The sequence below is a fragment of the Manis javanica genome, chromosome 9, assembly GCF_040802235.1.
Source record: "Manis javanica isolate MJ-LG chromosome 9, MJ_LKY, whole genome shotgun sequence".
In the NCBI taxonomy this organism is placed as follows: Eukaryota; Metazoa; Chordata; class Mammalia; order Pholidota; family Manidae; genus Manis; species Manis javanica.
In genome coordinates this window covers 50,740,112-50,766,201 of record NC_133164.1, presented here as the reverse complement: position 1 = coordinate 50,766,201, position 26,090 = coordinate 50,740,112, and the positions used below count along the sequence as shown (strand labels likewise).

The 26,090-nt window shown below is 43.6% G+C and overlaps 1 protein-coding gene and 1 long non-coding RNA gene across 3 annotated transcripts in view; one reads left to right on the top strand and one right to left on the bottom strand.

Moving 5' to 3' along the window:
- Positions 1-1,582: 1,582 nt before the first annotated feature.
- CNMD (chondromodulin) lies at positions 1,583-25,905 on the bottom strand. 2 transcript variants are annotated; one of them, XM_017654199.3, is made up of 7 exons: positions 25,713-25,905; positions 25,164-25,304; positions 19,321-19,461; positions 12,846-12,968; positions 9,312-9,465; positions 5,481-5,644; positions 1,583-2,111 (listed from the first exon to the last, which is right to left on the bottom strand). In XM_017654199.3, the coding sequence occupies exons 1-7, from the start codon at positions 25,782-25,784 to the stop codon at positions 1,899-1,901; spliced, it is 1,008 nt and encodes a 335-aa protein (XP_017509688.2). In that variant the 5' UTR covers positions 25,785-25,905; the 3' UTR covers positions 1,583-1,898. The 2 variants fall into 2 exon arrangements, with proteins under 2 accessions (XP_017509688.2, XP_017509687.2); XM_017654198.3 differs by having other exon boundaries at positions 1,583-2,114; positions 25,713-25,904.
- The window catches only part of LOC108393431 (uncharacterized), an 80,724-nt gene continuing 64,068 nt past the window's right edge, over positions 9,435-26,090 (top strand). Inside the window, exons 1-3 of the long non-coding RNA XR_012121058.1 lie at positions 9,435-10,290; positions 11,727-11,924; positions 12,849-13,857. This is a non-coding gene — a long non-coding RNA (uncharacterized lncRNA). The remainder of the gene's footprint in view (positions 10,291-11,726; positions 11,925-12,848; positions 13,858-26,090) is intronic.

Below are 26,090 nucleotides of genomic sequence, written 5' to 3'. Positions count from 1 at the left end.
TAAGTCTGGCACCTCAGTTGCTGGAAGCTGCCACAGTGATGCTTCTAGAATGGAAACTTAACCAGCCCCCTCCTTGCCTGAAACATGTCATTGGTTCCTTCTTACACACCAAATAAATAGATTCAAAGTTAACATGCAATATAAGACAGCTTCTGCCTACATTTCTGTCTTACTGTTTCCTACCTCAACCTGAAAATGTTCTTTTGTTTGCTTGTCCCATACAACTTCACACCTCTGGCTTTGCTTGAACTACTTCCTCTGCCTGGAATGCCCTTTCCCTGCCACGTTGATCTTGCTAACTTCTGCTCATCCTTGAAGACCTAGCGGAGGCATGCTCTACCTCCAAGAAGCCCAATGGTCTTTATCAAGGCCTTTGATGTACTGAGTTTTGATTATCTGTGTCTCATGAGCCCACAAGCTCTTGTGTGCTGGGATCACTGAGTCATTCTTTTTTCCCCCCTTTTTATTTAGTTTCTAGGACCAATTATATAGGCTGCTGCATAGTGAGGTAGGAGACGGTAGGCAGAACCTTTGGTACATATTTGCTTAGTTAATAGAGTGACAACCATTTTAAAGACTAAACAAAATTCACAGTTGTGAAGGAAGTAGTTGCTGCCTGAGAACAGTGTAACCAATCACATATAGTTCAGTATGTGTGTCTCTGTCCTTTATAGCTTTTTTTCCTCCAGAGACCTTTTCTGTATATTGCATTAGACTCAAGCATATGAGTGTTCATCTGATAGCCAGGTTTAAGAAATTCTGTATGACTTTACAGACTTGGTGAACACTAGATGTACAGTACTTTGTATTTAGAATTTCGGACTGTAGATCATGATATTAAGGCCTTTATCATCTCTAAATCTTTATTTTGTTTTGGAAAACTTATTTTCCTTAAGGTTCTTTGTCAAAGGGTGTGATTCAAACTAAAATGTCAAAAATAGGACGTACCTGCTCATCTTTCTGAACTAGTATTTCAACTTCTAAGACAGTCCTTGTTACTGAGAGTTTATGTCATGGGAAATAAAACCTTTCCTCCTCAGCCGTATCTGCCAAGCAGCAGTTGGCCCTATTGCTCGGAGAGTTACTGGTAATTGGACTAAATCATCAGCCTGATTTGTACTACAAAGTTAGAAATCATTATGCCTCCTCATGCCCAATGACCACTTACTGAAAACAGACTGAAAAGGGTGTGAAGCCCTGCTTTTCAGAATGTCAGTGAAAGTCCTTCCATGCAAGTCTGATTTATCTTTGACTGCATTTTCCCTCCTTCCCATTGCTCTTTTCCTGGAGGTGACTTAACATAGGGCAGCTGCCTGACAATCACATGCCTGGACAAACTATAGAGAATTCCCCATGAGCTACCACACTGCGGTTCATGTTTACTCTCAGGTAGATTCCATTATATGTCCTGTTTTCCTTATTTGTGTTTTTATCTGGAAACTTTGGAGGCACATTTAGACTGGGAAGGACTATAATGGTTAAGAATAGTTGAGTTCTGTACAAAGAACAACAACTTAATTATTTTAGTCACTTGATTAAAAGGAACTCAAGTGTACAATTAGAATCTCTGAGAAGTTGTAAATCATGTTTCATGTTTATTTCAAAATAGTCTGGGAAGCAAGTCTTATAAGGAGGACTTACTGGCAAAAAGCAAGGCAAAAAATAGCAAGTAATAAGAGGTTATTACAATTATTTTAAACTTAAGCTACTTTCAGTATTTTGCACATTCTGAATAAAGTTCTGTAAAGCAATTGAGAAATGTGTTACAAGTGTGTCATATAACATTGCTGAGCTTGAATATAAAATACTTTGTGGTCCCTTCAGCATGAAGACACCTCATACTTTGGTTGTCTCTTGAGTTAATTCTTACTTTACTGCACCTGGTAGGTGAAATGACTTCACACCATGCCTAAGATGCGAGCCACCCACCAGCTACATGGCATGACAACTCTGCAAGCCGAGCGGCAGCCTTGATAATTGTAAGGCCATGGGTAGTAGCCCCCCAGGGGCTCACAGATCTTCTGGCAGTGAGTGTAGCTCCGCCGACATTCTATACAGCAGATTCCTTCGTGATCCAGTCTAGGGTCGAATGTCATGCTTTCCCCTTCCTGCTGCTGTGAAATAAAGTATAATTATTCTTGTGTTTTTTCACGAGAGGTTTTAGCATGCACATTATTTTAAAATAAGATTCTGAATGTTTCACTGCTACAAGAAATCAGCCTAGTGTTCCATATTCAAATTCCATTCAAAATTCCTTCTACCATCAAAGAACTTCAACCTACTTGATCTGTCACTGGCAGGAAGGGCTTTTTTGTTCTGGTGAAATTTCTCCATGCCTTTAATGAGCCATGGTCACCACTCATTTTAAACAGGCAAACAAAAAGGAAGCATGATTCAAAAGTAGCATTTCTGCCATTGCTAATTTTTAGTGGAGCACTGGTGCCTTCTTGTAGTAATGGCTTCCAGAGCTCTTGGGAGCACAGTTTGAACTCAGCTGATTGAGGCCAACAACAGATTGCTACTCCAGTTGCACGGGCTGGAAACAATGTCAAGCCATTTAGCTTCTGCCTTTTTTTCAATGTAAGGGGTCTGTAATACTCAGGAAAGGGCATCATATAATGTGTGAAAGTTCAAACATTATATGTGCCATAATTGTAAACACAAAGTCATACTGATGGAGTAGAAATCACCTATAAAACTCTGTTTTCACTGTCTGAGAGAACATAGAACTGGAAGAAATTTGCCCCGTGCCAAATTTATATATCTATTTTTCCTCTTCATAGATCTTTAGGTATAGATTCTATAACCTCTTTGATATACTACTGGATTACACTACCAAGAAGCCCTTATTTATAATATAAATTATTCAATTTAAAGCCTCTTTCCTGGAGGTAACTGAACTTGGGAAGATAAACTTGAGCAGCACCAAACATAGGTTAAGCTTGAGCAAAGTCAACTTAGCAACCCTATCACCTTTTCTGGCATTCAAAAAAGCCTGCTCAGGTTTTGGGACTGAGGGAGTTTATTGTGAAAAATTTCAAATATACTGGAAGTGGAGAAGATTCCGTACTGAACATCTAGAGTTGACAATTGCTAATTTCTTGTCAAATTTGCTTGATAAATACATTTCTTTTTTTTGCTGAAGTATTTTAAAGTAAATTCTGAAGTGAATTTAAAGAGAATTGAAGGCTTTGTGACATTTCATCCATAAATACATTAGAATGTACCTTCAAAACAACATTTTCCTGGACAGCCACACTGCCATTATCAACATCTAAACAAAACTAACAATTACTAACACCATTTGATAGAGCCTATTTTCAGATTTGGTAATCAAAATATTTATGGTCACTCTCTTTCATTTTTTTTACTCTTTGGAGTATATTTTTTTCCTTGTTCTTTGAAATACTTTCATCTGGGACAGCAGAAATAAAACCAACCCATCAATGATGGTAGCTGACTCTTCTAGGGCTGAGGGAATCAAAAAGCCTGTTGGTTGAGGCATTTTCTCATCTGAGGGTTCAACAAAAACTCATTAAGACTGCAAAGGTAGAGGAAATCTTGGGTTATTGCCCTAAGATTTCCTTAAAGGAGTATGTGAAAGACTGAGATCTCGGGGAGGTGCTTCTGCTGAAAGCCGAGCACAAAATAAAGGAAGGAACTGGTATAACTGGAGTATTTTAAAGAGCAGGGATCACTCAAGTCTGGAAGCAAGGCAAAGTCGCATCCTGCCCTTCCACAAAGGGGCTCGTGTCCTTCATCCCTTGAGCTAGATTCAGCTAGGCCAGATACCTGGGGAGTAAAGTATATTCAGTCTTGATGCCTATTTAGATTTCACTATTTTTATTCTCTGAAGCTTTAGGGAATGAAGTACTCTGGTGTCCTGAATTTTCTGATAAGCCTTGGGTTATTTAAAAAATTTTTGCTCTAAATCTTTATAAAATATATTAGTCTAAAATGATAAATCTAGAAAATAAATTTGCAATACATGAAGCAGTATAGGACTGAATAGGCTACATAGGAAAAAATATACAGATGACTTATCTGTGTATGAAAAGATGCTCAACCTTAACACAAAGATGCAAGGTAGAATAACCAGGAGATACAATTTTACATCCAGGAGACTGGTAAAGATTTTTTTAAAATTTGATGATAATGAGTCCTTTCACTATTTGAAGACACGTAGCTGGTGTAATTCCCTGGGAGATAACGTGGTATCCTTCATTAAGTAATGTAACTTTCCCATATCCTTCGACCCAGGAGACCCATTCATTGGTATTTACACTAAAGGTGCATTCCTATATGTTTACAAGAGGTATAAGAGTAAGAGTTAATACTGAGCAAGTATGCCTACTGTGTGCCAAGCACTGTGCTAAGAGTTGCCCTTGAATTATCTCATTTACTCCTTCCCATAACCCTCTGAGTCATGAACAGGGCTGTTTACTATTTACAGCATTTCTAACAGCAAAAGATAGGGAAACTATATACATGTCCACCAAAGTGGAACTAGTTAAATTTCTGTATATGCCCACAATGGAAGATGCAGCCATTAAAATGAATGAGGCGGATCTATGTAGGAGGAGATACAGAACAATCTCCGAAACACTCTACTGTAACTGGAAAGAAAGTAAAGTATAGAAGTGCTGTATGCTCTTTTGTTGAAATGTGTGTGTGTGTGTGTGTGTGTGTGTGTGTGTGTGTGTACTTATGCAAAGAAACTGCGCAAAAAGCCATTGTTAATAGGTTGCTCTGGGGAGTGTGTCTGAGATGGAAGGGAAACTCACTTGCATTGTATACCCTTACTGGTTTTTGAAAATACATGCATGTATTATTTTTCAATTAAAACATGAGTTACAGATAAATACTACTCTACTTTGACTCCCTGCAAAGCATAGTAATGGTAAGTAATAATTCACTGAAGATTTGAGAAGTTTTTAGCACATTAGTGTCATCCTTATAAGCACTGTTTCTCAGTGTTTCAGTGTAAATTGCCTTGTGTATGAGTCCATCTGCCCACTGGACTGAGAGCCCCTGAGGACAGAAGTTACTCCTGTCTCTGCACAGGGCCTGGAAAAAAGCAGGTTCTCAAAAAATGTCTGTTGAATGATGACTAAAATGTATATAGAGAGGGAAAGAAAATACTTTCATACTGTGTGTCTCCCCCAAGGCACACTTTTGGAACATTTTTGAACAACCAAATTCCTGATACGAATTTGTCTTTTTGGACTTGTGACTCAAAAAAAGGAGAGCACAGAAACACCTTAACACCTTTGAGTAAGGGCTACACCTAGTCAGGCTTTTGCATGAAAGAGACAATTCTTGCAAGTGTTCTCACCCCCATTTGTAAACCTTGGAACAAACAAGATGTATGTTAAAAATAATCGAGCTAAAGGCTCAGTTGAATACTAACTGCTCATTTGAAACCTCAAGTAGAAACACCACCGCTTCAGTATTACTGGCATGAGGACAGCAGTACGCACGTGGTAAGGGTTGTCTGGATTGAAGGGGTCCGAGTCCTCCTGAGCACTGGGTCTGGTTTCATTATTCGGTCTCCCAGGGCCTGGGTTGTCCCGTGGCCCACTGTGTGGTCTTCTTGTAGTTGTGACAATTTTTCTAACCAATTCTCTTCTTTCTCTCTGGATTTCTGAGAGCAAAAAAAAAGTGCTGTAAGTTAATTCCCTTAATAATTAAGGGAGTTATGTGTTTATTAGGGTGAAAAATGAGAAGAGGCTATCAGAACACAAACATGATTAGAGACCATTTACATTTTTTTTATTTTTCTAGTAACAAAGCATGTTTCAGTTACACATACGGATGACCAGATTTGGTTTTATAGTCCTAATTGAGGTCATCATTGAAAGATAGCTGGCAAATCTCCATTCTCAATCCCCTTTATCTTTGCCTGCCTCTGCTGTAGGAGCTGAGACAGTAGGATACCACTCATTTCCTTAGCCTCCTCAGCAATTTAGGAGTGGTCAGATAGACGTTTCTGGCGAGGGAGACATAAGCACACACTCTAGTGCAGTTTTGGGGAAAGCTTTTACTTCCTTGATAAGGGAGGACAGATACTGTTCCCTCTGTCTTCCTTTCTTGAATGTAGATATGTCTGGGTTTTGAGAGCCAACTGACCAGAAGTGGCAGGCACAAGGATGACAAGCTTGTATGCTTTGGCAAGCAAAATGGAAAAGTGGAAAGAGACTTGTTGATACCACTGCATAGCTGATAATGCTAGAAACCTATCTCCAGACTTCTCACTATATAAAACATCAACCTGTACTTGTTGAAACAATTGCCGATTGAGTATCTGTTACTTGCAGTCCCATGCACTCTTAGTGGATTGACTATATATGTATGACGTTTTACAGTTTTCAGAGATTTATTATCTTTGATTCTTTAAAAAATCCTATGGGATAGACAAAGCAGACCCATCTATAGATGAGCGTATCAAGACTCAGAGACCAAGTGACTTGGTCAAGATCACTGACTGGTGGCAGAGGTGGGAGGTGAGCGTGAACTTCCGCCCTCTTCACCACGCTGCCACAAGGGTCCTGCAGCATGACCTATGCCTGCTGAGTGGCAGAAATGGAAAGCACCACACAGCATGGGCTTTGGTGTTTCCCTGAGTCTCAGTTTCCTCACCTGTAAAATGGGGATAATAGTATTTAATTCACACGGTAGTGATGGAGTTAATGAAAATTTGTGTCTAAGGGCTTTAGAATAATGTCTGGCATATAGTCATGTCAGGTGATGACTACATAGTGCTCTGTTATTTATGGGAACTTAGATGTGTTGCACAGCCATGGGCAGCTTCCACATAGCTTCTTGGTTTCTGAGTCATGGCTGGAGAGGCTTCAGGGAGACCTGGATTCAGATCTCAATACCACTTTTTTTAACTCACCGAATGACCTCAGGCAAGTTATATAATCTGTAAACCTTAGTTTCTTCATCTACAAAATGCAAATTTGAGTAGTTACATGGACAGTCGTTGGTGATAATTAAATAAGGACAACATGTGAAGCTCTAGCGCAGGGGCTGGCACACAGCCAGAGCTCAGCAGCCACCAGCTCTCTGCCTTCCCTCTGGCCTTGGAGGGCCACCATTCCATGCCTCTGATACTTCAGCCATGGGACCCGGATGACCTGCCAGCGCAAAGACCCAGCCGAGTGTTCTGGGCCCTGGGGCTGGGGGGTTTTATTAGGTGCAGGGAGTGACATCCTTAGAGGGGTTTTATCTTCTTGATTTTATTGTAAAATGTGAGTGCATTTATGACAGATTCGAAAAAATACTTCATTTTTAATGTGTATGATAATCCATTATAATGTGTATGTATAGATAAATGGCTATACAAACAGTTAATCAATCCTTTTCAAATCTGGGGCCACTTCTTTTGTGGTGTATCTAATAATCTGTAATTCTGGTACGGCTGCTGTGATGATTGGATACTTCCGAGGTGGTCATGCTGAGGGACCGAGCCACATCTTGGTTGTAGGGCACAACTTCTTTCCCTAGGGGTGGAAGGACTCATTCTTCAGCAGTTAGCCAAGCACTGTTAATAGCGCTGTCTTCACACTCCCACCACCATTCCCCGACTTCTCCGCCCCTCACTTCCCACCCTGCTCTGTTATTTTTCCATAGGCCTTGTATGGTACTGTACAATTATTTTAATTAGGTGTTAACTGTCTCCCCTTGCTACAATGTAAAACTCCTTGAGGGCATGGATTCTTGTCTATTCTGTTCACCAATGCCAAGTGCCTAGAACAAGTAAATCACACATAATAGAACAAGTGAAAGAATTCAATAAATGTTTGTTGAATGAATGTATGAGCTCTCTGGGTGAGAGGCTTGTCCTCAGAAAATGCTTAGGGAGAGCCCTATAGAGTAGCAGAGTCAAAGACTTCTGTCCTTGACTATTGGTGATGCAGTTCGTGGGTGGTGATGGAAGCAAGAAGGCCCATCCCATGTGGGGGCAGGTGAGGCATCAGCAGCAGGGCCATGAGTGGTGAGCACCCGCTGGGCTGGGGCAGGGGGTGCAGGGGCGGTGATCCACTTGGGGGTCCCTCTCCAGCCCCTTCAGTTATGACAGATACTGTCTGTGGGACTCTTTCTCGGTGAGCCTGCAGGCGGCCTTGGGATCTTTCTCCACCTGCTTTTCCAGGCAGCCACTACCTGTGGCTTATGAATTGAATCCTATTTGCTTTGCTGGGGCCAGAAAGTAGCCATCTTATCCAGGGTTTGGGACAGAATAAGATGTGTGAACTAGGAAAAAGTTAGCTATGCAGGATCAGAAGCTTGGACTTCCTGAGCCTGGCAAGGTTTTAAAAAAAATTATAAAATACACATAAAAGTTACCATTTTAACCCTTTCCAAGTGTACAGTTCAGGGGCAGAAGTCTGTTGACATTGCTGTGCAACCATCTGTCTCCAGAACTTTTTTCATCTTGCAAAATGGAAACTGTGTAGCCTTTAACAATAACTGCCTATTGTCCCCTCCTAAGCCTGGTGGTTTTGATGCCTATATTTTATTTCCATGCTGTTCTTTCTCAGCATTCAATAAAATCTTTCAGAAAACAGTCTATCTCACCTGTGCTAGGAAAAAGGCCCTTTTCCACAGCTGGGCCAGAGCTACAAAGTAGCTGGGAGGCCAGTGGGGGTAAGTGTAGGCAATCAAGAGTGAGGGTACCCCCGGGGATGGAAGAGCTCTGGAGAGAGCAAGCCTGGCCTGCAGGGCTTGCCTGCCCTTCACCATCCTTAAATATTTCAAAGCTGTGCTCCAGCCTAGCTCTGAACCCCAGGCGCCTTCACTTTTTCCCACTGTACTTGGAAGTTGATGCTCAGGCTTTGAACTTGAGGAATCTCAATTTAGGCCCACAGCAGCTTTTGGCTGTCCCATAATTCTGGGTTTGAGCATGATAAAGATTGGGCAGTATGACAGTTTCTTAGTCCCTTGATTCTCTCTGCCTTATGAATTTAAAAAAAAAAAGGTAAAATTGGAAAGTGCAAACAACTGAGCTTAAGGGGCAGAGTGGAAAGAAGTGGGAGAGTCATAAATAAAACCAGCCAGTAATGTGGTCTGCCGCTGCGCCCCTGGCCTGATGCTTCCTGTTAACCCTGCTGTGCAGTCCCTTCCCCACAACATTCAGTGCTGTCCTTTTCCTTCTCTTTGTCTCTCGCGCCACTTCCTGAGACACTGTGGCACTGCCCTGTGCATCCTGACTCATCTCCCCTGTTTACGCCCAGGCCCGTGGAGGGCCTCACAGGAAGCTCACATGCACACGGAGAACTCCAAGCAGCAAAGAGAACTTAAAATGTTACCTTTTGGATATGTTGGTTTAAGCCAGAATATCGGAAGGTCGCCACAGAGTTCTAAGACTTTAGCACTCAAGAAGCTGTTGTCCCTCACAGGCTGGCCTACAGCCACCCAGATGAGAGAACTTCCTTCATATTTAACTGGCATGATCTTGCCTTCCTGTGCATAAGGAAAAAAGAAATGCACTGAACAAAGAGGACAAAGTGCTAAGGTTCCCGTTTGCCTTATAAAAACTTAATGAGGGCACACACACACACACACACACACACACACACACACACACACACACACACACACACACACACACACACACACACACACAGACCTCAGGGTTCCCGTCTCTTTTTGTTTGTCACTGTCTTCACCCTATCCCACAGCCCCCGGGCTTCCTTGCCTCTGGATTACTGGAATATGTGAAAATGAATGTCCTGAGTGGAAGTGAAAATTACTTGATACCAGTTTTGAGATTTAGGTTAATCTGATGTTTTTGATCAAAGATGTTTTTGAAGAAAAGCAATTGAACGGACTCTGGCATCCTATAAAGGATAGAGGAACCCTTCATTTGAAGTGAAAATCCTTTGGGGTTTTGTTCTGCAGCTTCTGAACAACAATGGAGAAAGCAAGTGATTGGTTCTTTAATGTCTTAGTTCAAAGTATTATTTAACATAAACCACTTCTACATTTCCCAGCTATAACAAAACACATTTCAGATGTTCCTCACATCAAGCACACCACTGAGATTTCAAAGCTAAACCCTGGATTTTCTTCTACTGCGAGATGCTGAGAATGGTTTGATAACCCAGGAGACACATTTATTTTGCCAGGTTGTTCCTTTCATGTATTTATTAGTTTGCTATAGGTTGGAGAAATTAAAATGTTTTCTTCTTATTTTTAGCTAAAAGCAGCACTTCATTTCTGCTTTTTCCCTCAGGCTTATGGCTGCATTAAAACAACTTAGAGTTATTGGAAGAAGCTAACACTCAGGTAATCCAGTTATTTACTTTAAATTAAATGGCTCCATCCAGGAAATGAATGCTCTTTGGCTAGAGTAGCTTTTTTTTAGAATTACACAAAACTGATGAAAAATTTATAAGAGCAAGTGGTGTGTAAGTCTACCCCATTACAATCTTAAGAGTGTGGGGTAAGAGTGGGATGGTAGGAAGGATGCACATATATGCATCCTACAAGCTAGGAATGTTCAGTAAATGTGCGGCACATACTTGCAGCTGCCTGTCCAATCTCCTTCCCCCTGCTCTCTTCATGTAACACAGTCCTGCTCCTGTGTGAGGCAGCAATATGTGGGGCCCCCAGAGAGACCCTTGCTTTCTCAAACTCTCCAGCAGCAAGGGGTACCCTGTGATCAGTTCTAGACAACGAGGTCCATGCTAACGTATGTTGGGGGACTGAGCAGCCTTCTGCTTTTCCTGATTAAAGGGAAGTCACGGCGCTGCTAAGCCTCTTCCTGACTTCCTTCCTTGAATGCATGGTTGAGGTTTGGAATTGGAAGGAGAGGCCAAAACATCGGGGATGGCTGAGCCAGTGCCTGCAGCTGCCCACCTCCACATCACTTACTATGGAGGAAAACAAATCCTTAGTGGATTAAGTCATTCTGAGTGTAGTTTTCTGCTACTGGCAGCCAAACACATTCCTAATTCACACAAATATATTGTCTGAATTTGGTTTTGTCCACTAGAGGATCCACTGTGCACAATATGAAGAACTAAAACAAGAAAAATAATTCACTTCTATGGCCTAAAAAAAGAATCAGATGCAGACAAAGATTTAAATACAAAGCTTCTCACCACAGTGAATTACATCTGTATTAAAAATTATTTTCAATTATTATTTGAAATAGTGAAAAATTGAAGATACATGAAGTATTCAAGAACAAGACTTTTAACATTATACACATGATGACATGTCATATGTCCATTATAACCTACATTTTAGGAGAACTACAGTGAAAATAGTAAGAGTGGACAACAGTGTAACCTCAGTCATGCGCATCGCATAAACCACACGAAGAGAATTCACCAAAACATTCACATCAGCTATCTGTGGACTATGGAATCATGGGTGGTTTTCTTCTCTATTCTGAAACGTATTTCCCAAATTTGCTACAATGACAAAGTATTGTTTTTAAAAATCCGGGGGAAAAAACTTGCTTTTAAGAAACCCAGAAAATGTACTGCAAATGATTAGATCTTGGTCAGCTATGTGGAGGAGCTGGTTCTTGCAGCAGACGGGAGAGGAGAGTTAGTTCCCGGCCCCCCTCGGAGACTTTCAGAAATGATAGTTCCCTGAAAGCATCATGACAGAAACTGAGCCGTGTGACTATAAAAAAAAATGGTAGCACAACAAGAGAAGTTCGAGGGTCAGGACAAAGGAGATCTGGTCTCATTTTTATACTCTACTGGTAGGTTCACACTGGAAGAATGGCTTTCCTTTCTGAATGGCAAGGCTCAGGAGTTAAAAACTGAAACATGATCAGAGAATGTTCATGGACTGGAATCTGGAGTGACCACGGCCTGGAAACCATCTCCCAGGAGGGGAGGCCAGGAAAACCAGGAGCTGAAAAGAAAACTGAGGACATGATAGTCAGCTTCAGAAATTCCCAGGTTTGTCCTTAGCTTTTGTTGCTTTTGTTTTGTTTTGTTGTGAGACACCTGCTGTTGCCCCTGTGCGGGCAAACAGTCCGACAGTTTCCAGGCACCTGTGCTTACCCTGATTCTCCTCTTCTGCCTGAGGGAGTTGGTGTTTGCTTCACCTCCCTCTTAGGGATACTAGAAGGACCAGGGGTGATCATAATAGAATCAACAGCGATAGCAGAGCCGTCCAGTCACTGTCTAGCAGTGTCTAGGGCTGTGGAGAAGGTGTGCGCACCCCTAGTTTGTAGTTAACAAAACTGAGGCCTGAAGAGGTGAGGCCACATCCTCAGCGACTGTCAGAGCCAGTGTTTGAGCCCAGGTGTTTCTGACTCCAAAGTCCATTTCCTTTCCACCATCCCCTGCCACAGCTCAACGGAAGAGGATCGTGAACGTGACCACTTCACAGGCCCCAGAGTGTTAAGTAAATGAAAGGTACTGCTGTCAAATGTGTCTTTACAGTGTGTGCAATTCTTAAAGCAAATCTTTTAAAATCAAGCTCATAGGCAAGATATTAATAATAAATTGAAGAATTATGTTCAAAACCTCACAAATTTGACACAGAAAAGGAATTCAATATGTGTTGAGAAGTTTCGTTGGCTGAACTTGAACCAACAGGAAGAAATTGTAGAGGGGGCCATTTCAGCTCAGTGTAGTGCTGCTTCTCTTCCAGTTGCCTGATGCACAGGGCAGGGAGCACCCTGTTCCTTTCCAGCAGGGACTGGGGGTCAGCTGTGGGGGAATTTCAGAAGGAATTCCCACAATGAGTGGAACTGAGGCTAGAAAGCTCCTGAGGCCCCTTTAATGAAGATTGCATCGTGTAAAGTCCCCGATACTGCGTTACTCACTGATCAGACAGTTCCCTAACATCAGGCAAATGCATGCCATACCCACCAGGTCAGAGGAGATGCTCTGTGCGGCCACAGTGCCCCCGTCAGGAATGCCAGGAATGCGAGCCTTCACCTGTGGTTTGATGTAGCACCTCTCTCCTCCAGCAAAACGGATTCCTGTGATGCCCTAGGAGATAAACATGTATTCATCCATCTATACAGCCGTTCCCTTATTCGGTTATTTTCTACCATGAGCCAGGCGCTATTCCAGGTACTGGGTATCAGAATGAATAGAACGGTTTGAATCTCTGTCCTCATGGAGCTTACCTTTTAGTTTTATTTATCAAAAATGGAAAAGAGAAAGTCAGGTGGTGTAAGTGCTATAGATAAAAAAATGAAGTGAAGCGTGAGATAGGAAGGACGGGATGGTACTTCAGACCATGGGCTCAGGGGAAGCGTTTAGCAGAGGTGGATTTGAGTTGAGACAGAGTATGAATTGTTCCACCTATCCCGCTGGCTCAGATGAAACGCCATCTTTTCCACGCAGCTGCCTGGGACCATCCCAGGCCAGGCAGGCTCCTCGTCCTCGACTTCCTGTGAGACCCCCTGGTCTCATCCCGCGTTTGGCACTCGGTTCTCAGTACCCGCGTGGTACCTTCCTGTGACTGTCATCTCCCTGCTCAACGACAAGCTGCCTGGGATTGGTGTCTGCATTTTTTAAATTTTTGGTGATCCCCAAAGGTTCTTAAGAGATGCTGGCCCAATTAATTAATTCCTTGAATTCAGATTTTTTCCTAAATTGCTGAGCCCAGAGTAAATAGCAAAGCTTTCTACAACACCAGGAGCTGAACTTTTCTCCTAGGTCTTAACAAGGACTTGAGGGTTTTGTTTTTGTCCCCTGTGAGATACAAACATTGTCTCCTCATATGCCCAGGGACTGGCCTCCAGGGAACCCTCAGCCACAGACTCCAGCCCCGGCTGACAGCTTGGCACTGATTTTCCGCCGGGAGCACACCAGGCACACAGCCCGCTCTGTCCCAAGAGTGTTCACTTTCACCCTGCGGGTTCATTTCATGGTGAGTGAGTGGCCAAAACTAGTGTTAAGATCTACCAATTTTATACCATAATAATGTGACACAAACACGAATCTGAACATCTCAGTTTGGCAAACTTCTGTTGAGACAAATGTCAGGAAAATACAGAATTCGTTCCCGGGTCAATGCTGAGGCCAGGGGAAGAAAAGCACGAGAGACCTGGGGGTCCTGGCCCAGTGTCCAGAGCTCCTGGGGGAAGAGTGAGGTCGGTCCCCGGTCACGCCCGAAGGTATCTCGGGAAATACTGCCCTGGGCAGCCTCCGAGCAGGGAGCCCCCCAGAGGCTGTGGGGTGACAGCGGAGAGCAGATAAGGGAAAGCGCCCCGCTTTCTGCCCTGCAGCCTGGTTGCCCACGTCGCACTCGTAGGTGACGCATTTCACTGGTTCTCCCAGCAGCAGCTCTCGCCCTGGGGGAGGGAGAGGCACGAGCCCCACTTCCCAAGGAGGGGCTCCAGGCGCACTGCACAGGTTCTCCACCCACTGCACCAAAGTCACCTGGAGAGACTAAACATACGGCGGCCTGGGCCATGCCCCCAGGACTCCCCGAGAACTGGCCTGGGCGGTGTCTAGGCATCTGCTGGAAAGTTCCCCGTGTGCTTATGACGTACAGCCAGGGTTGAGGACCACCGGTTAAGGGAGAAAGGAACCTGTTCAGGGTAACAAAGTTTTTAAATGACTGAAACAGCCTGCTCCCAGCTGAATGTTTTTGTCTTCCACAAATTCGTATGTTGAAACCTAAGCACCAAGATGATGACAGTATTTGTTCGTGGGGCCTTTGAGAAGTGATGAGACCATGAGGATAGAGCCCTCCTGAATAGGGTTACTGCCCTTAGAGAAGGGACCGCAGAACACTCCCCCACCCCTTCTGTCACGTGAGGACACAGCGAGAAGACGGTCAGCTGTGAATCACAAGGTGCCGGTGCCTTAATCTTGGGCTTTCCAGCCTCCATAAGTGTGAGAAATAAATTTGTTGTTTATAAGTCACCCAGTCTATGGTAATTTATAACAGCAGCTTGAATGGGCTAAGACACATTCTTGGACACAAGTTTCTTCTGTACCAGTGGCTCACAAAATTTCCCTTGCATCAAAATCACCTGAAGGATTTGAAGAGGGCTGGACCCTGTCCCCAGAGTTTCTGAGTTAATTGCTGTGGAGTTGGGGCTAAACGTTTCTAACAAGATCTTAGGTGCTGACGGTGGTGGCCCCCAGAACACACTTTGAGAATCACTCTCTCTACTATGCTGTCTCCTGAAGGTCTGTTGCTTTTACTCTGCATATAAATTTAGGGAAGATGGTTTGAAGAACAGAAGGCAGGGGAGGGAGATTACTGTCACCCTATGTGATATTCTCCTAACTTCAAGCGCTCATGTCCTCTGAATGTGAGATGTAAGAAAGGAAGCCATGACCAGATCCCCAAAGGAGAGAGTGATTCTATTGAAAGATTCACAGCCCCGAATGTGAATCTAGTATTGAATTAGTTCTGCAGTCTACACGCTGCAGAGAACTGAAACCCCACAGGGAATGAGTCCTGTGGGGAGGAGTTTACACATATTAACCGCCATTACTAGCTGCAAATCCATATCAAGCAGCTTGAGAGATTAAGAGATTAAACAGAGGGGATGAAAAAACCTAAGAAAGCCAAGCAAACCTCCTGTTTCACAAACAAACAAGGCCTCAGAAGGTGGTGATTATGAGGAAATATGCTAACAAAGGTAATGAGTGAAGGGTCCAGTGATCTAACATTCTTTTGTCAAGACTTAGGTAATTTCGTTTTAGCTGCACATTTTTTCTTTCTAGGGGATCACATCGATTTCTGTGGCTTAAACCAGAAGGAGGGCAAAGGGTCTTTCTCCTAAGGGGACACTTCAGAAATCTTTGGGGGAGTTTCTCGTTGTCACAAAGGTGGGGGCTCTCCTGGCTTTACTGGGCAGGGCTCAGGGATGTCAGGTCCTGACGAGCCTGGGAAGCCCCCGAGGACCAGCTGTCCCGGGTCCTGGGTGAGAAGCCTGATGGTGACTATCGGTGCCTAGAACCCAACACCATTTTACATCCCCGAACACAGTGATTTTGGCATAGTTCTAATGTACAACACATTCCAGGAAAACAATTACTGTGCAAATGGAGAGAAAATGGTACTTCTGTTCACTGAGAAAATTACCTGGTATTTAATTTGCCAACACGCACTTAGCTCGGTGCATTTTAGACTGGAGCACTGACAGTGGTTCAACTATCAGAGCACATGTATGACTTTATGATGCCTTTGAGTATGATGCTGAGCATTTGCATATTGAGGTGCAAATTGTATTATGGAGTACTTTCATTGTAGTTTTGCTTTATGTTATAGTTGGGGGCCATATTGATTTTTGCAATCAATAATTAACCCACCTATGAGGTAGGTGCTATCCTTTTTTTTTTTTTAATCTCCAGCTTTTTAAATTAGAATTTTCAAATATACACAAAGTTAAAAGAATTACATAGTGAACACCCATGGACGCCCACCAGTTTACTGTCTTCATTTCTAACCAGAATTTTTGTTATGTAAGGCAGTCATTAGCCTGAGAGCGCTGGCTTAAACCTACAGCACTGATGCTTTGGAGGGGATAACTTTCTAGCATGTAACTCATACACCGTGAACAAACCTAGTTTTTGTATTCCCTGGGGTATTGACAAAGAGTCTAATCTATTGACCTAACTCTGGTCAGCTCCTCTGGGGTCTCTTTTTAACTAGGCCCTAAGCTTGGCCTCTGTCTTGGCCAGGTTATTCCAGGTTTAGCAAGAATCCTGCTGAGTCAGCCTTGGTCTGATGTCACTATCTGACCACCCTCACCTGCCATCGGCAAACATCCTGTGAGGTTGGGTTAGTAGAAAACTACTCTGCCTGTTAGTAATTTTCCATCCACCAGCACCCCACCCGCTCCTTGGCTATAAATACCCACTTTTCCTTACTGTATTCATAGTTGAACGCAATCTCTCTCCCCTACTATGAAACCCCACTGTAGTAGTCCCTCCTGAATAAAGTCTACCTTACCTTCTGTGTCCTGAATGAACAGTTTTTTCTTTACAGTCTAGAGCCTGGAGCTCTTTGTTCAGTGCTGTTCTCTCTCAGGAGGTTCTTTTTTCCATTGGCTCTGCTGACATCTTGGAGGGCTCCTAGGCTGGCCGGGAGACTGCTCACTTACAATTCAGAACCTTCCAAATCTGGCCCCACCTGCATCCCCATCTCCTCCCTTCCCTGCCTTTAGTCACATTGGGCTCCTGAGAACTCTTGGGCAGGCCTGTGCATTCACACTCTGTATTCTTGTCTGGGCCTGGGAAGCCCTGCTCCTATTTCTCTGCCAGTTGAAAATCTATAATCACTACAGATTTAATAGGAGAACTCAAATAGTGGTGACTCTTCTTCATCTTAGAACATGAAAGAGCTAAGATTACTTATGTTGGCCAATAGGAAAGCAGGGCTGGAGCGACACATTGGTTTGCAGATGTACATTGAAACATTGATGCAAGCTTAATATCTCAAATTGCTTGTACATTGGATTTTGGAAAACAAAGACCTGCTCTGCACTTCTGCAAAACTCCTAACCAGCAGCGACTGCCTCCCCTCCATAGCACTCTGCTCAGACTCTGTTGCACCAGGTTCCCAGGCTGCCCCGCAGCCTCTTCTGTGTGGATGTCTGCACCCGGGACTGGACTGTAAGGTCCTTGGGGGAGGGAACAAAGCATTGGCCCCTTTACTTTCCCCATGCTTAGTACAGTCCCTTGCACACAGGAGGACTCAATAAATACTTCTTGAATTTGACCGGTGGTTTAAAATCCTGGAGAAAGTGATAGGGTAGGTACCATAGTGCCTGATTCATGTGTTTTCAAAAGTCCAGACTTGTTTAAACCCATAACAGGTTCTATCCATCAAAAAAATGTCCCACTCACCAGTTCTGACTTAGAGAAATGTGGAAGCTATCAGAGAGAATTGATCAGTTTATAAAATATTTGTGGCTCTGCTGGCTTATAAGAACAAAACACAATCAATACCATTATTAGAACCAGAGGATTATAAAACAGAAATATAGGCTGGGGATTAAAATATTTTAAAACATATTCATGACACATGCACATCTTGAGAAAGATGGATCTTTTCTTCTTCATTTGTGTAGCTATGTTTTGCATATTTGATACTGTGGCATATTATAGGTATTCAGTCTTGTTCTGGATTGAATGATGTGTGTGTGGGAATAATATTTTATAATTTTATATTGAGCAGCACAAATGAAAAATGCTTTTACCTTGTCCTGGGTCGTGCAGTAAAAGCCTTTAATAGGTCCAGAGAAATTATCTTTGTGCACTGACCAGAACCATTTGCAAAGTCACGACTAAATGAATTGCAGCTGGTCACATATGGGGCTGCCTAGCCTGTACTCTTGGGGCAGAGCCCACTTGGAATATAGCCACTCTGTTGTCATCAGCAAATAATGTCTGACATTACTGGGTCTCTAATGTTAGCCTGTGTCTGGTATTGAAAAGGACTAGTGAAGTGTGTTTTGGTATCAAGGGGAGTTCTTTCATTCAAGTGAGAAGCATCTCTAGTTTTTCTCATCAGAGCAAGACAGGTCGATAAGATGTTTGCAGACCAATAAACTATCAGAAGAGACATTATTTTTGAAAGACTTTTTGCATTATGAAGTCCCACCTACATTTATAGCAACTACAGATTTAACAGGAGAACTCAAAAAGTGATGACTCTTCTTCATCTTAGAACATGAGAGAGCTAAGATTATTTATGTTGGCCAATAGGAAAGCAGGGCTGGAGCGACACATTGGTTTGCAGATGTACATTGAAACATTGATGCAAGCTTAATATCTCAAATTGCTTGTACATTGGATTTTGGAAAACAAACATGGTTGCCTTTTTCAAAGGAGACTTGAATGCTTTATCTATAAGAGGCCATGGTTGGAAAGTATATGATGTAATAGGAAATTCTCCATGCAAGTTTTCTGGATTAAATGGGAAATACGATGAATTGAGAAAAATTTGTGAATAGATTCCACCTGTTGTTGATGAGATTATTAGGTAATTCAATTTTCCATCTTCTATAAATTCACATTTCAGACCTTACAGATTGTAAGATAGTTTGAGTATTTTCTTCATTGTGTCATAGAAAGCTGCTTGGAAAGAAATCACTCTTTCAAGTCTTACTACCAAGACTTTATATGGTTCCAAGAACCTGTTTTATTTTCCATGCCAAGGTGTTGTTTTTTCATTTTGAAAATACAAAGGACAAAGAGTAGTCCTACATAGAGAATACACTGCATGGTATATGTGGATTAGCAGCATTATGACCACCACAAAGAAGAGTTCCCATCTGCATGTGTGTGAAGCATGCTGCTTCCCCCTGAATTAGAAGTCTCCCAGGCTTGCCTGGCTCATCTCTCTAACTGCATGAAATATACTTACATTCTGGAAATCATTAACTTCAATTGCTTCTTCAGCTCCACTTCCCATTTTAAAGGTCTCCAAGTTGTTCCCAGCATCTATTTCCATTGACCCATCTTGTAATTTACCATTGATACTCATGGTATAATGGACATTGTAAATCTGGAAGTGAACACAAGAGTTAGCGATGCTTTCTTTCCTTTGAGAGCAATTCAGGACTTATTTTTAAACCTGCAGTATCTGAGGTTACCTTTCATATTTGTCAGAGATACACTCAATCATCCTTAATAGTAACATATATATATATATATGTAACATGTATATATAAGCTTACCACTAAATTATACCCACAGACCAATCACATAATGCAGTGGTTTCTTTAGAAATACCTGAAAAGTCTCAGATACTAATTCAGATAGCTCAGTGATTTGCATTCCTGGCTGCCCAAAGAAGCATCTGAGTAGCGTCTACAGCTGCCATGCATGGGTTTCCCCAGACCAATCAAATTAGAACCTGTGGGGATGGGGCTTCAGCACAGACTTTCCTTTTCTAAAGGTCAATTGTACTTTGCCGAGTTGTGACCCACTGATGGATAAATGGAAACTGAGAAGGCAGAGGATTAGCTGAGCCATACACTGAACAAGTCTGTGGCAGCACCTCCATTTGAAAGCTTAAAAAACAAATCCTTCCACTTCTGGGAATTTACCCTAAGAATGCAGCACTCCAGTTTGAAAAAGACAGATGCACCCCTATGTTTATCACTGCACTATTTACAATAGCCAAGATATGGAAGCAACCTAAACGTCCATCAGTAGATGAATGGATAAAGAAGATGTGGTACATATACACAATGGAATATTACTCAGCTATAAGAAAAAAACAGATCCTACCATTTGCAACAACATGGATGGAGCTAGAGGGTATTATGATCAGTGAAATAAGTCAGGTGGAGAAAGAGAAGACCAAATGATTTCCCTCATCTGTGGAGTATAAGAACAAAGAAAAACTGAAGGAACAAAAGAGCAGCGGACTCACAGAACCCAAGAATGAACTAACAGTTACCAAAGGGAAAGGGGCTGGGGAGGATGGGTGGGAAGGGAGGGATAAGGGTGGGAAAAAAGAAAGGGGGCCTTACGATTAACATGTATAGTGTGTGTGGGGGAGGCATGGGGAGGCTGTGCAACACAGAGAAGACAAGTAGTGATTTTACAGCATCTTACTATGTTGATAGACAGTGACTGTGAATGGGTATGCGGGGGGGGACTTGGTGAGGGGGGAAGCCTAGTGAACATAATGTCCTTCATGTAATTGTAAATTAATGATACCAAAATAAAATTTAAAAAAAACAAAAGAAAAACAAATCCTTTGGTCAAGATTGGGCATGGAGTGTGATGTATAGTAAGGATGACAGACAGGACTAGGTATGCCTGAAGCAGAGCTGCATTCATAGAGAGTGAGGTCCACGTGCACATCTGCTTCAGCTCAAAATGGGAGTTGCTCATTTTAATGACCCTATGGGACAGGCTTCTGTGTCGTGGGCATTTTGTTATGAGATGAGTTGGGGAAGAAGAGAGGAGCTTGGGGTGTTTGAAGAGCACTGGCCCAGAAATCAGAAAACAGGCAGCTGCACCACTTTTCCCTGGTTCTTGTTCCCACAATGCCGTGACTCGGATCACTTTTCCCTGGTTCTTGGGAATTGCCTTGAATGTTAAATGAAGAACCCGGACCTCATAGGTGGTTTTCATTTGTGTCCTTAGGCTGCCAAGGCCTCACAGAGGTGGCCCCGAGGTGAGGCTAGCAGAGCAGGTGGCACCGTGAGGCCCCTTCTTACCTGTCCACCTCTGTTTTAACCATAGCAGCTGTTTCTTATCTGTTTTATGTGCTGGATTTCTTAAGAAAAATTCTGCCATGAAAAAAGTTTTTTTTAAGCTTACCACTAAATTATATGAGTCAAAGTGCTCACTTAGTTTAGACATAGTTAATACACTAGTTTAAAAAATAATTCACATGATGCTCCTGCTCAGTTTACCATGGCCTTGCTAGAACTTTCTCTGTGTTGTGGGGTAGTAATACAGGTCTTTCCTTTCCTTTTCTTCTTTTCTTTCTTTTTCTGACTTAGAGGCATATATATGTATGTGTATGTATATATATATATATATGATATATATATGTATATAATATACCTCAAATGATATGTAATATATAGATCTTTAAAGGGAAAGGAATAAGAACTGACAGGAGACACTTCTGCTAAGTGACAGGTCAGTAGGTAAGACCTGCAAATAGTTGAGATTCAGTTCAAGTCGGTTTTTCTCCCTCATTATGGAGAATGACTGCTGCGTGGACAAAAACTAGAGAAAGTATCTGTTGTTATTGGACCATTACTTATAGAAAACTATAAGTTCACATTATTATTGCAAGACCCAAGGAGTACAGTTTTATTTTATCAGCAGAGATATTGAAATGGCTCTACTAGCGAGTACCCTTTCAGGCAACAGCCTTCATTCAGCAGAATAGAAAACATCCACATGCAATTTCGATTTAACCATCTCTCAGTGGCCCTCCTTTCCTCCTCTGATGAACTTGCATTCCTGCACTATGCTGTCTCCCAAGCTTGCCTGGTCTGAAGAACCATTTTTAGGGCTTCTGATTTCGTGGGTCTGGAGCACAGCCCACCAATCTGTTTTCACGTTGCACCTCAGGTGGTCCTTGTGATCAGCCCGGTTAGGGAGTTAGGGAGACCTATTTTCTTTGGCTGAGCATGCACTTGCTGCAGGTAAGGTTTAGAAAGCAGGCTCTGTTCTGTCCCTGTGCGCTCTGAGCAGCCACTATTCACATGGGCTAATTATGACTGTCAAAAGGATAGAGTTCCTACTGGCACAAGTGTCCTTCGGTCATGCTACAAGAGGCTTTTCTTTTTTGTTTTTTTGGAAGCATTACACATAAGCTTTCATTAGGAAAGCAGTGCAAGATTTAAGAAATTAATAGTTTTCAAATTCCTAGCAGGTCTTAAGGAGACAAGATGTAATACTGGAAGAGTGGTTTGTAGTCCAAATTTCACTTTTCTCTATCCCCACCCCCATTCCCCCTCCACCCCCACCATCTTCCTCCCAACAAAAGCTTCCTAACCTGGTATAGGTATTGCATCCTTCGTAATGTAACTTCATCCCATTTTTATAAGAAGTACACTGTAAGCAGCAGCAGTGCAAGGTCTGTGTCCTCCTGACATGAATGGTGGGCCCTGGGGGTGGGGCATAAGTTATTTCCAAAGTACTGGGCCCTGAGCACAGAAGGAAGCTGGGCTGGGGGAGCAGTAATCACGTTATCTCCTCTAAGCCAATGAAGCTGTTGGCACCTAAGGCTATTTCTATCCAAGTACAGTGAAGTTTATTGTTTGCCAAAATTCTGCTCAATATGGTGCCTTCTACAGCCGAGGATATTTGCTAAATGCATTTCTAATAAAGCCTGTGTTCTACAAGATTAATTACATCATGTTTGGGACAATGTCTAAAAAAGTAAGTCTGAGAATAAAGGCCCCAAACAATGATCTCATCCCCTCACCCCACAGGGCAGGGTTGTCAGTTAGCTTGTGTTGGTGGGAATTTCCCATATTTCACAGCCTTGTTTCATTTACACTAATTGGATGAAACATGACCTCAATATTTGAGCCCAGTCACTTGTTGCCCGATTATTAGCACTCCGATATTTCATATTCCTCCAGCTGAGTTCCAGTAAACCTGTCCTAAGGGGGTGTACCCGTATGAAGTTGTAGGAGGGTAATTACAGCTGCTTCTCCTCTGTAACCAATATAGAGGAGCACAGGCACGGGTAATCCCCAAAGAGTGGGTAATCCATTTGGTTGGGGATGTCTTTCTGTTTGACAGTGACTTATCTTTTCTGATTATGTTTTGTTTGGGCTATTTAGACTTGTATTCAGGGAAAGCAGACCTATGCATGCACTATGCGTAGATGGTGCCAAATTTACTCTTATTTAGTATTTTGTGATTTGTTTTTCAGACTTACTAATACGGATCAGCATTGAATATTTGGGGAGTTAAAAAAAAAAAACTCACACTACCATGATTTTCTTCATTCTCCTGCCTGTATAAGAAATAGCAATGACTTTGATTATTGGCAATAAAATGTGACTCGCTGTTCCTTTGTATTCCTAGAATTCACTGCTCCTCTGAACCAGACTCTTTTGGGAAAGTAAAAAATGAAAAGGGGAGTCCTGCTTATTCAGTATGATCTCTCAATCTTTCTATTTAGAAGCTTGTCAGTTAGCTGTGTTTGCCTTGAATAATTAAATGCCAATTGGTATTTATTCATTTTAATATATATCATGTACAAATTCTTCACCAAAAAAAGCAATGCTATTTTTATCCCCAAATGACCTATACCATTTGGATTTTGTCATCTAAAAGAGAGCATTTATATTTGATAACATGCAATTTCCCAGAAGATGACAATCTAAACCCTGCTATTAATGAAGATGTAGATATTGAAATCATTGTCATGTTCAGATTTCCTTCTTTCAAATATGAGCATCTGGCCCAGCTTCTATATTTAAAATAAAAATACATTAAGACATTTTTCAAATATACACAAAATACTGTGCTATTCTGATCCTACAAACCAATGCTTGTAAATTTGATATAGTTTCTATAAAACGGACTCAGTGCTAAATGGCATGCTTATCCTCACAAGGCATTGGAGTTAAAAATACAAATTAGGCAGTGACTGCAGAAGATGTGATGTGTGAAATGGTTGAATTGCTTTCAGCACCATTTTCTCTAAGTACTGGAATTCGTTCGTGCTTTGAATTTCGTGGTGGGAGAGAGTGGGGAACATAGCAGGCCCGGAACCTCTGCGGGTAGCGATCAAGAAACAGCTCTTTGTGTACGCGCTGGAGACAGAATTCTTTCCCATTAGAGGAAATAAGCTTACACCAGGCCTGGCAATGGTCATCAAGATAAAATGCCCCCCTTTGCATAGGTGAACAAAATTCAGAGTATTTAGAGAATGCACTGGAATTCTGCCCAGTCAAGTTAGAAGCATTTTATACTCCTTGAGAGCCTGTGGTGCTTTAAAATAAATAGTCCCATACAAAGAAAGTAGGATAGCAGTAAGTGAAACACTCACCATTAAATCACACGTGACTAGGCCAGAATTGATTTTTAAAGAGATTTGCACCTTCAAGAAGTTAGGCCTTTTTTTTTTCTTTTTTTTAGAGCAAGAGAGAAAGGAGCAATAATAGATAGGTCACACTGCAACAAACACACACTCCTGAAAGGTCAAATTCATCCCCAATACTGGGTCTGAATATTCCTGCACTGTCTTTGTCTTGGTTCTTAAATCTATAGCCTTTCTCAGCGAGGAGAGGCCTTAGAGATCACCTAGATCAGTTCTTCCCTAAAGATGGGTAAACCGAGGCCAGAGAGGTGACATGCATTACCCGTGGTCACACAACTGCTTAGTGGAAGCGCCAGACTGAGATCCTCCAAAATGGGTTTTCCTCGATCTGTCCTCTGCATTTCCCATTACTTGTCGTTTGAATATTCTCCCTTAAAACCTTGAATTACTTTTCTACAAAGCTGCCTGTGAGCAGAAAGCATGCGTAGTGGAGTTGCATGGAAGAAGGGAGAAGGTGCCCCACGGGGACCTAGCAGAGAGCGGACGGGGCCGCAGGGTCAGCTGGCAGCTGAAAGCCGCCCCCTCCGGCCCGGCGCTCTGGCTCCGCCTAGGGGGACACACGCGGGTGATAGCAGGAGGCCGCCGCCCCGCGCGCCCCTCCGCCCGGCGCACCTCCCTGCGCACCCCGCCTCGGGTCGGCACCCCGCGCGCCGCCCCTGGACTTGACATACGTGATTGTCGCTCCCCTTCCAGAAGTAGAAGGCCCCGATGGCCCCGAAGAGCAGCAGCACCGCCCCCGAAATGAGGACCACCGCGCCGACCTTGAGCAGCCGCGCGGGGCTGGAGGGCTTCACAGTCACCGGGGCGTACGCCTGCGGGCCGGGAGAGAGGCGGTCAGGTCGGCGCCGTCTGCCCCCGCGGTCCCGCGCAGCGCCCCCGGGACTGGGGGCTGGGGTGGGGGCCGCGCGCCCCGAGCTCCTCCCGGCTCCCCCTCGGCCGCCTTCCCTCCCGAGCGATCCTGGCGCGCAGCGCGATTAGCAAACTTCGCGGAGCAAGGCCGTCGCCCCGCGGGTCTACACTCTCCGCCCGCACCGGTTGCGCCCCCCCTGACCCCCGTTCCACCCGCTCCTTCCGGCCAGGCTGTGGATCCCGTGGCCCTGCACACGCATACATTGGGGCATCCCCCCTCCCACAGTCGGTGGCTCAAATCCCTGACCGGTCAGTGGATGAGGACCCGGCGCAAAGCCCGGGCCCCGGCGGCCGGACTGAGCGGGACTCACCGGGGGGCTGCAAAACTCGACATCCTCAGGCCCCACCAGGGCGATGGGCACTTTGTCCGAGTTCCCTGTCATGGCTGCGGACAGGGGAGCGGGGCACTGGGAGGCTCCACGCGCGCCCTGGGCTCTGTCCTGCCGCGCACACGCAGCGCCCGTCGCGCCTGGGCCAGCCCAGCGGTCCCCACCCCTTCCAGCGCCTCACCTCTCTCCTCCCTGCTCTCCTCCGCCCCAGCAGCAGTGTGAGCGCGTCCAGCATTCCAAAATGCCCCTCTCTCGCTCTCTCCAGTCTACTGGCCGCCCAAAGCATCCTTGGTAAACCTGAGTGCGTTAAGGTGGGGATGGCGGCAGGGAGATAGGTAGACCAGGAACGCTAAGTCCTAA